Genomic DNA, 12,080 nt, shown 5'->3' with positions numbered 1-12,080 from the left:
ACTAGTTAGACCGAACAACTAACTGACGCGATTCTCCTTCAACTTCAGTTTCGCATGCACACGTGATCGCACGTGATACACGACACTTCGTATAGAGTAGCGCTGTTGAACCGGTGGCCGCGCGTATAGAACACGAATTGAAGAGAAAGAGAAGAGACATTCGTGTGTGGAGTCGCGCGACGCTATTATACATTCGCGGTGTCTTTTTTTCTTCTTCCACGGATTACCCGGTTTGACATAGGTGATCAGAAAATATCAAAATGTCTACAGAACCTGGTAGTTTCACCTCCAACGGGAGCATGATCGTCGTGAGCAACAGGTTGCCGTTCGTGCTAAAGAGGAATGAAATAACCGGTCAACTGGAACGCAAGGCCAGGTTAGTATGTTAAAATAGATGATTTTTTATTTTTTTTATTTTCTTATTTTTTTTTTTATTCATAAACGTTATTATGCATGCATCATGTTATATTATTTTTATCCTCTATTTACCTGACACAAATGCGTAAACGAATTTCGCGGCTGCGTTGAATGCACGTCACTCGTGGTCATTGCAACGCGATCCGATCGCGGAACGTGATATTACTTCATCGTTATTATGCATATCCTCGAATGACCCAATTTTTTACTGCAATATTTATATCTTCATTACTTTTCATTTAATTTTCCTTGTTTCATTTTGGATGTATCAATTTTTTATCTTATTATTATCTAATTGCAAATTTAACGAATATAAATTATATTTTTAATAAATTTTAATTTTTGTATAAAATTTTAATTTCAATGTATAAAATGTATATAAGATTTTAAAATTTTGCATTTATTGTAACGAATATAAAAAAAAATCACGATCGAATAATATATAATTATATATTATTAAATTATTAAGAGATTTGTACAATGAATGTAAACGGTAGTATTCTTTCGAATGAATATTTGATCACGTGGTAATTTATTCTATTGCGTAAACAAATCGATAGAAATATCAGCAAACATGTTGACGTAAAAGAAGGAGAAAACACATTGAATTGTGAATCTCTTGTTCGTGTATCTTTTGATTTATTAAATCTATTTATTAATATACCCATCGAAAATACTGAAAATATTGTGAAAATTTTATTTCCATATTTATGAGGAAATATCTGAAAGTAAATATAGGTCTATGACATTTTTTTTTTATTATTCAAATTGATTGAAAAGAGATTGAATTAAAGAAAATTGATTAATTGAATTCATTGTCATTGATTAATTGAATTGATTGAAGAAAAGACATTATATATTTAATATTTGGTAACAGTAATCGATTACCTTTTTTTATTATATTGTTAGGAGTTTATTCCGGTTCTCTTTACTAGTGCTATTGGTTGGTAATTGAACATAATCGATAGAATTATTCGATAAATCGTTTTGTTTATGTACCGTTAAGAACAATTAAAGTATGTCTTATTTGATGGACGATTTTTATTCAAATATATTTGCATTTTCAATAATATTTTTAATTAAAGATAAATAAATGAATTTAAATTCATTTTATCAATTTAAAATGCAATTATATTTATTGTTAAATAATATTTATTATTTCATAATTCTATAATCTGAATTCTGTTTTATTTAAATTATGGAATTATTTAAAAATATAAATATAAATAGTATATAAATATATTATTTATATATTGTATTTATATAATAGTATATACGATATTCTACATAAAAATAAATTGATTCGTACAAACAATAGTAATTTTTCAGTTTTTTTAATATCCAACATTTTTATTAAATTATGTTATAATTGAAAAAAATATATAAATATTATAATTAAAATTTATAAAAATCAAATGAAATAAAAACTGAAATAATTTTGATTATAACGAGTTAAAATAGTATTATATTCATTTGAATGGACAATCGTTTAATTAAATAAAATTTTGTATAATTTTTTGACCATATAATTTTTTATACAATGTATTATTTTCCTTTTATTCATATATTGACGTCAATCAATTAAAATTAATCGTTAATTGTGACTTAACATCTGATGTATATCGATCTTGCATTCGTAATGTTTATTTATGGTTCACGAATAAATAGTTCGCGATTATATATTGCACGTGGAGTTATGTTGGAAACAATTGCTCTTCTAAATACATATATAGGCTAAAGAGACTGACGAAATTTTTCATAAGAATACGTTTCGTGGAACTCGATGTATTTCACCCTCTGAATCGATCCAATCCCTCGACCCATTGACTCATCCTGTTTCCAAGAATTTGAAATTCCCCTTCCAGTTATGGAAATCTGTGAACAAAAGAAGTACCATTAGGAACTAATAATAATTTTTGTCGATTTCTGGTTAATAATAATAAAAAAAGTATCATTATTTTTAAGAAATTGTTGCTATAAATTTCATATTTATAACATATATATATAGATATACGTGAATAATAAAGCATCAAATTTGTTTCATATTTTTTTTTTTATATTTGTAAATTTATATTTTTATTAATAAAAGAAGTAAAATCTGTATGTATAAATACAAATTTGTTTTATATAAATTTAAATACTAAAATAAATATTAACTTAACAACATAATAACTTTCGGTATATTTATATTGATTCATTTATTTATTGATGAGGAATTTAATTTTTGTTTTTACATTATATTACAAAAATTTAGAAGAAATAATGACTAACTTATATGAGTTTGAAATATATTGTTAAAAGCATCATTTCGAACAACTTTTTTTTTATATAATCTTATATGTATGCAACAAAACTTATATGCATGTAAATCATTATTAAATTCTTTCTATGTATATATTCGTCTATATACATATATATACTTAGACTAAAGTCAATTGATCAACTGTTTATATAAACGTAATGACGTCCGGTCATAAATATATATAAAAGATAAGCTCGAAAAGCTACTTTCTTACTTGGATTTGAAAGGTATCTTTTGTAAAATATGTAAATATATATAATAAAAAAAAAGATAGATATTAGATGTTAAAAGATATTGAAGTTAAAATCGTTATTATTAGAATTTCTATCATTGAATTCGTCGAAAGGTTATTTTATATTTAATTTCTATATTTTATATAGATATTTCGAATCGCAAACTCCTTATAAATTAGGATTTCGTTTTATATAAGGAAAAAATTGTTCAAAATATTCTTGAAAATGTATTTCAATGTCATTGAAATCTGTGAGGATAATTAATTTAATAAATTCATAAAAATTGTTCAAAATATTACATGTCTTATAACATGTTTCAAACTTATTAAAATTTATAATGGGATAATTTTTTGACAAATTTATCTATTGTATATATTGTCAATTACTTTCTGTGTTTATGAAAACAATGTTTATAGTTATATTTACAATTGTATACAGATATGTTGTCACGAATTCACACTATAGGAAAAATTGTATAGTATCAATAATAAAATATCAAGTTTTTTATATATATAATTAGAAAATTAAAACTGATCGAAAATTATATGTAAAGGAAAAAAATTGCTTAAAAAGATTATATTTTTACAACATATTTTATTTAAATAGATCAAAAAGGAAGTTAATCGAAAGATACTTTAAAACTTTCTTAATTTTTATTTTTTTGATGATTTGAAACGATGCATTATTTTTTTAAGATTACAAAAAATTTGTAATAAAAAAATAATTAAAAAATAATGATAAATTGTAAAAAAATACATAATTATTATATTATTTTTCAAAAGATATCAAAAAATCAGAAAAATACTAAGAATACATAGTCAAAATATAATTTTTAAAATTTAAATTTAAATTATTGTTTATTGAATCGTTGTTTTCAATAATAATTCTTACATTGATATTCTTTATAAAATTCTTTAGATCAAGATATTTCATTATAATCAATTTTAATTGATCTGTTAGATCAAAAGAATGAGATGTTATTTATTGTGTCTTTGTATATTTCGAAACATATATAGTTGGCAAATACAGTTATTATCAATTTCCAGTGATATAAGTCATGAATTTTATCTGATTATTTGTGTGAATTACAGTATCGTTTATTGATACTCTTTCTTAATAAATATTACCAATAAAAAAAATAACAAAGTGTGCGTGACTAGGAATTGAAATAATTAATCATGTCACAGTATAGATAAAAATATCTCTGTTCTTCACTCAGTCTTTTCATGTATTCAAGAAAATAAATTTCTTTTTAAAAACAGATCTAATCTAATCGCATTCATAAAATATAGACAATGAAAATACTTCAGTTTAAAAATATTTGATTTTGTAATTATTTTTAATTAATTGAATTATTAATTGAAATCTTAACTCTTAACTTTATAATACTTATAACAATTGTTAAGTACACTTTCTTTTAAAATGTTAGCATACTTATAGAAAATGAAATAATCTTAAAAAATCTTTAAGAAAAAATTATGTTTTATAATTATTATAAAATATATTAATTTGCTCTATAAAGAATATATTATATGTATGTATCTTATGTTATGATAAAAATCTTGCTACTTATATATATAATAAAATTAAATTTTCTTTTCATAATTACTTTTGTTAATTTATAACGTAGAAATTAATTAAACTGAATTACTACGTTCTACTTGAAGTGAACAGATATCTTAATATTTGCTTTTGAAGGACATATAAAGGTATATATTTCAGTTTCAATTTTTAAATTAAAAAAATATATGTTATATTATGTATATTAGTATATAATTTAAATTTATTTAAGTAGCTCCTAAAAGAAGAAGAGAAAATAAAGAAGAATAGAATAAAGAATTTATTATTTAAGATTAATTTATATAATAATAAATAATAATTTATGCCAAATGACATGATTGAATTATTTTGTGATTAATAATATCACAGTTATATATTTAATTATAACACAGTTATAACACAGTTATATATTATTTTTTAAATAATTCTTTTTTTTTTAAATTTTTTAAAAATATTTTTCTTCATTTTCTTTTTTATTCTATTATTTTTCTTAAAATATCGACTATACATTTTCTACTACACATAATGTTTACACATAATATAGCTTTATAGCATTGAAAGATATTACAGAATATATAGACTGCTTTACCTAATAAGTACAATATTGAATTAGTTATTATTTCCAAAATAAGATTACAGACCTTAATCTAAAATAATGCATTTGAAACAAAAAAAATGAAAGAATTTAATTCTTAATTCTATCATAATAAAAAAATTAATTTTATATTTCTCTTGTATAATATTGTGTGATTATTAATATATTAATATATTCACAATTGTCACAAAGTTAAATTTAATTATTATAGATAAATGATATATTATTATAATTATATTATCATAATAATTTAATAATATAACATGATATATATGAATTAAATTACAACAAAATGCAACATTGTATTGATGAAATAATGTGATTTGTCTTTTAGTGAGATCACACGATCATGTGCAATCGCATCATTAGAAATATAAAGTCAAAAATATTCTAAATATATCAATCAAAATGAAATTGCATAACATCAATGATGTGAAATTATAACAATATGATATCTTGCTATATAGAATTGGTAAAATTAAATTAATATATTATTATATAGTTATATTAATTTATTAATATTAATTAATAAAAAATCATGTTTACAATTTTTGTAAACAAAATATATTTTTATTAAGAAAAAGAATTTTATTTATCTTAAGTAAATTATTTTGTTATATGTATAACCAAATTTTATATATCCATTTTAATTTTTCTCGTAAAAAATATATAGATTGGAAGCAGCATAACAGGGGAATATAACACGTTAGATATCTGACGACATATAATAGGTATTAACATAAGTATTGATATGAAGTTTAAATATAGACTTTGAATATAAATTTTAAATATGATCAAAAGTAATATTTAGAATATATTTATTTTCAGATAATATTGATATATATTGATATATATTATTGATGTATAATAGATATGAACATAAACAAAATAACTTTTCGATATTCTAAAATAAATTTTTCTTATTGATTTATAATTATAATATTTATAATAAATATTTCTTTTGCAATTATTTTTCATATTTTTTGATCTTTAATTTGGTTTTTTTTAAAATTACTTTTAATACTCACTAGTTACTTAATTTTAAGTTTAAAATTGATAGAAAACATAAGTTTAAACATAAAAAATGATTTATATGTTTATTATAATTGTAATATAAAATAATTCTTAATTATTCAGTAAAAGATCTTGTAATTTTTAATTAATTTTAATTTTTTTATTCAAAAATTACATTATTTTTAAATTCATTTATAATTATAAACTGATTCAATAAACATTTAAATTTTTTAAATGTTTAACATTAACAGAGTTGTCAAAGACAATTATAACATTTTCTTTGTTTTTATTTTTTATCATCAAACAAAAATATAGATTACATTGTCATACGAAATTATAATGATTCAATAAGATAAGTAAGTATTCATTTTATTTAGTAATATTCTCTTTAATATTTATTTAATATCTTTAATATTTTTTTATAAAAGTTTTTTATTAGCATAATAGATTCTACACAATCATATTTTAAAGTTGAAGTATTACTTTCATTTTATTCTATTTTTTCTATTACGCAATCTTAACATGCAATAAATATGGAATAAACTCTGAATGAACTTTTTTTTCTAAACCATTATTTTTAACATTTTTTTTCATAAATTATTAAAAATTATTAAAAATTATTAAAAATCTTTTCATTTTAATTTTTTGAATTTGAATCTTGGATCATGAATTTTGATAACTTATTATATAGATAATTAATTAAAGAATTAAAGAATTTTTTGCCAGTAACAAAACAAATTCGTCACACATTTATTCATTAAATTTATGCTTGTTTGACTGCGATCAAATTGTAAAATTCGATATACTACACTACATAAAACATTTACGATGTTTGCTAACACGAAATTTGATGGAAACATAAAACATATAACGAACAGCGAATAATCATGAAGGATTATGAGCATTTACTGAGTATTTTAAATAACCGATTTGTGAAAAAAAAATTCGAAAGTATCAATGTATTTTTATGTACATATTCCCTAAAACATTTACGAATATTTGCCATTTACATTTACATTTGCAAGTAGACAGTTGTAAAAGATTAAAACATTGGATGATACGTGAATTAATGAATAGAGCGAATATTTTTGATAGGATATTTTAAATATATTAATACGTCATCAATTTCTAGTTTTATTCTAAAAAATTCCAGTTTTATTCTAAAAAAAAAAGTTTTTACAAAATGGATGATTCAGAATTTCTAATTATTTATATTATGTAAAATATATAAAAAAAATATATAAATAATTAAAATCTATTATAAAATTATTTTGAAGATAATATAATTTACTTCACTAATTTACTTTAGTAATATTTAATTAATATTATATATAATATTGTTTATTATCAAATATGATATTTCGTTGAATTTTATAATTTTATTATATGCACAGTGTTTCTGATGATATAGAAAACAAAAAGATGATATAATTTCATATAATATACTTATTATATACACAAATATGTCAAAAATGTAAAATAATATTTTTTCATTTCATGCTCTATTTTCAGTTAAAGTACATAAAAATATTTTTAAAATATATATATATATATATATGTTTAATTTATGCTTTTTGATTAAACACATATAAAATATTAGCAAATTGTTTGTACATCAAAAAAATACTACTCATGTTTAAAAAGTTCTTAGGATGACACGTGAAAAATGCAAGAGAAATAAATTTCTTCTCTTCAATAAAATTCTTTCCAATAATGATATATCTTATCTATAGGTATAACACTTACTTATTTTTACGAATGTCCATCAAAATCAGTCAAGATTTGTATTTCTATTAAAATAGTTTTTTTAAAATATATCACAATTTTTTTTAAACGACAAATTTATCTCGTCGAATATTCGATAAATTTTTAAATTCGAATTTTTATATTTTCAATTTATGTCCGAATTATATTATTTCTTGATTAATTATCTATATAATATTTATGTTTCGAATAATCTTGAGATTATGGCTTTAAAGTAAAAAAAAATAAAAAAAAGTAAAAAAAAATAAATAAATCAAAATAAACCAAAACAGAAAAGTAAGTAACAGAAGTAGAAGAAATTGTGATGAAAACAAATTCATATTAATGATAATGTAATCGTATAAACCGTGATGCAAAAATTCCATGGAAGTTTTCCAAATCGTATTACATGATTTACATGAAAAACGATCACGTTGCATTCATTAAACATTCTTATCTACAACTGTTGATTCTTTGTTTTCAATTATGTTCTTCGTTACGTAATATGTTTATCTGATAACTTGTTTCAAGTTATTCTTAATCCTTGAAATCTTCCAATATTTTCAACGTTCGTTAAGTATACTTATTCTTCAAGGTTAAGTATAACCGGTATTCGTTAGAATTAGAATACTTTTTTTATAACGACAATAATCATTTTTAGAAGATTCGATAAATATATAACATCATAAATTGACTCGTACGTTGCATGCATTCATTCACGAAGTATTTGCCAGCGTGCTGAAACCACGTGCTTTCCGCGTGTCTGGCTGCGCGAGTTACATGCGCCATGTAATATATTATCACGATTGTCACAGTCATTAAATACTTCCTTGATTGTACAATAGACACATATAAATGTTGTGGAAAAACACAAACTTCAAATGCAAGTGATCATTGATGACGAATAAAATCTAGTACATAAGGTGCATGATAGATTAAATCGTTCATTTAACAAAAATTTAATAACGATTCGAAATTTTTTGAAGGTATTATATTTATTTTTTTTTGCATTAATATTTGTAATGAAATGATTATTAACTATTTTTCTATATTTATTTTTTTTATAAATTGTTAAAAAAATAAAAGAAATTTTAAAAGTAAAATAAAATAAAATTTTTATGCTATTTATCGAAACGTACTATGAATTTTTAATAATTTTCAATATTTTTAATTTTTTGTAATATAAAAATTCAATACTTTTTATATTTTAAAAAAGATTATTGTTTTGATTTATAGAAATATAAATAAAAACTTAAATTTTGCTAATTGAAAGTATAGCAATTCAATTATTTTATGATTTTTTTCTAATTAATTTTAAAAAATTAACAAATGGCCATTTATTCTCCACATTTTTATTTTTAATAAATAATAAATAATTTAATAAATAAGAATTGTTTTTTTTAAGATATTTGATATCTTGAGAGATATACTTAAATATACATGTTATTAGTTTTTATATTTATTTAATTTAAATATGATTTAGAAAAATAAAATTATTACATATAAACATTATTATATATATAATTTTTCTTAAATATTTTAAAATATTTAATTTCAATATTATTTGCCTCGCATTTGATATTTATATATATATATATTTTAATAAATATATAATTAATAAATGTATAATTAAAAATAAAAAGTAATTATTCTTTTCTGATTTTAATATAGACATCCTTGAACTATATTGTCACATATATCTATCCTTATTCTACACGTATCATTAAACGTAACATGAAATGATTTATAAAATTTTTTATTATTATATATAATATTATAATTTCAAATTAACAATGAGATTTTTGATTTATGCGTTAAAATTGATTATTTTCCTTTTTTGTATTTCAATTAAAAAAAATTAAATCACGTATCACGTATTATGATTTAATATTCATTAATATTTTATCTTATTTATTAAAAATAATTATTATCGATATCTTAATTATTTTGAATAATATATTAATTCAATCGGACAGAGATTGAATAATATCGTTTCAACGAGCGCGTTAATCAATGCATTTAAAAATAACATGCAATAAGATGAATATTTTTTCTTTCTTCTCCCGTTTGAAAATCCCGATATCTATCACGAATAAAAGCGTAAGAGATCATTTTTTCGAACACGATCGTTATATAGTGAAGAGCGCAAATAATTCGAGCATGCTTCACTCGTGCTGAAACACATATATATGCGCTGAAATCGTGGTATTCTCAAAATAGATCACATTCGAGTAATTCAGTTGTAATAATAGCATGTATCAATTGCTTCCTTCTTCCTATAACAGTAACACATCAACGAAATTTTCACGTGTAGTCACGTGTTATCTGTTTATCTTTAAAATTTATCAATTAATTATATAATGGAAAATAATAGCGAAATTAATATTTTAATATCAAATATAATTTTTTATATTTTATTTTTTTAATTTAAAAAAATTTGCGCTTCGTACAATTAAAATCGACATCAGGTCGATGTTAAATTATAATTTAATATATAATTCTTTTATTTATTAGATTATTAATAACTAGATTATTTTCAATGAATTGCGTCGCTTTCAAACTCACTTAAACAAATTGTAGTTAAAAAAAAATCTAAAGAGGCAAATTTCTCAGGGAAATTTATACGTATGTACAAAGATGAAAATATATTTCTGGTGAAAATTGTTCGATTTGACCTAGCCTTCGGCGAATGATCATTTAGATGTTCGATCAGTCTTTGTTGCGCTGAGATATGCTGAATGACAGCCAAGTTCCATTACAAATTTATAATTATGATGTGCCAATGATATAGTCAACGACATTCAAGCCCATTTACGGGCTTTGCGATGAGATGGGTTTGGATTAGATATGTGGGCCAAGGTAAAAAGGCGCATTAATTCACAGGCATCTCAGAAAATTTGTGATCATTGTGAATTGAAATATAATAGTTCGAGTTGTTTTTATTTGAATAATATTACAATTGTCTATAAGAATTGTTTGAATATATTAATGAAAATAGATAGATATATAATGTTGATAAAATAATAATAAGATAAATTTGCATTTTTATTTATAAAGATTTTTAAAGTAATAAAATAATATAATCTTGTACAAGATAAGAAAATTAACCTTAATTATAAGAAAAACAATTAATACAAGTTAATAATTAGAAATATATAATAAAGATTTGCATATGTAGTAGAAAAAGTATTTTGTTATCTAAATTAATAGAAAAAAAATAGAATCATTTATTATTTATAAGATAGCTTGAATATGGAAATAAAAAAAATATTATTTTGTTACATTCAATGGTCGTAAAATTAAAATTTTTTTTAAATTAAATAAACGATCAAATTTTGATTGTATTACGATGCATTTAATTTTTAATGTTGAAATATATAAAAAAAAATTGTCGTCAATAATTTATTTTTATCACATTTTTATAATATTTTTGTTATATATTTTTAAAAAAGTTTTTACATTCCATTCTTTTATATTTGAATGAAAATAAATTATTAAATAAATATTAAATTCTTAAAATTTAATTATTTCTATATTTTCTTGTTTTGCATTTTATTTTTAAATAATATTATAAGACGTTTAAATATTTTTTAATTTGTAATATTTCTAAAATTTATATTTTAAACAAATTATCGCAGTAAATGAATTATAGTTGTAATAATTGTACAATCATACATTAATAGTACAATTATAATAGTATATTTTGATTTAATATATCCTATAATTCTGATAGAGATCAAAAAAATATTGCACTATTCACATTTTTTTCAAGTCTTAGATCTTTGAAATTTAGAATATTTATTTCAACTATAAAACTTCACAGATTTAAAAAATATAATATCACAATGTTACCATTTTTCTTTTGAAAATTAAAAACATAATCACATTTATAATTATTTTTATTTTATTCATCAATTAATTTTAATAATGGTGATAAACTGTTCAAAGATGAATCATACAATTAATTATATAAAAATGAGAATGTACGATGCACTTCTGCGATTGACACAATTGCTATGTATTTGTCATTATGTAAATATGGTTATATATGCTATATATACTTTGGCGAACCGTAACGAGAACTGATCGAAGACGTCTTTCAATATTTCAATATTATCCCTGTCTTATCGCTCGATACGCTAATAGTGGCCATTTGGTGAACTTTTATATTTACATGCAGGTTATTTTTTCATAGCTTATGTCGGTATCTTCAATA

At 20.9% G+C, this 12,080-nt stretch overlaps 1 protein-coding gene across 8 annotated transcripts in view; it reads left to right on the top strand.

The window, feature by feature from the left end:
• Window positions 1–12,080, top strand: part of LOC107993483 (uncharacterized) — a 54,977-nt gene that overhangs the window by 5,707 nt on the left and 37,190 nt on the right. For 6 of the 8 annotated variants that reach the window (XM_062075931.1, XM_062075932.1, XM_062075930.1 and 3 more), the window contains one exon: window positions 271–376. In XM_062075931.1, coding sequence (XP_061931915.1) covers window positions 300–376 — 77 coding nt within the window. In that variant the 5' untranslated portion in view covers window positions 271–299. Of the gene's footprint in view, window positions 1–127; window positions 377–12,080 lie in introns of those variants that run through there. The other 2 variants (XM_062075929.1, XM_062075928.1) reach the window with 2 other exon arrangements.

The sequence above is a fragment of the Apis cerana genome, linkage group LG6 (genome assembly GCF_029169275.1).
Source record: "Apis cerana isolate GH-2021 linkage group LG6, AcerK_1.0, whole genome shotgun sequence".
In the NCBI taxonomy this organism is placed as follows: domain Eukaryota; kingdom Metazoa; phylum Arthropoda; class Insecta; order Hymenoptera; family Apidae; genus Apis; species Apis cerana.
Note: the sequence above shows the minus strand (reverse complement) of the source record. Positions and strands in the feature narration are given on the sequence as shown.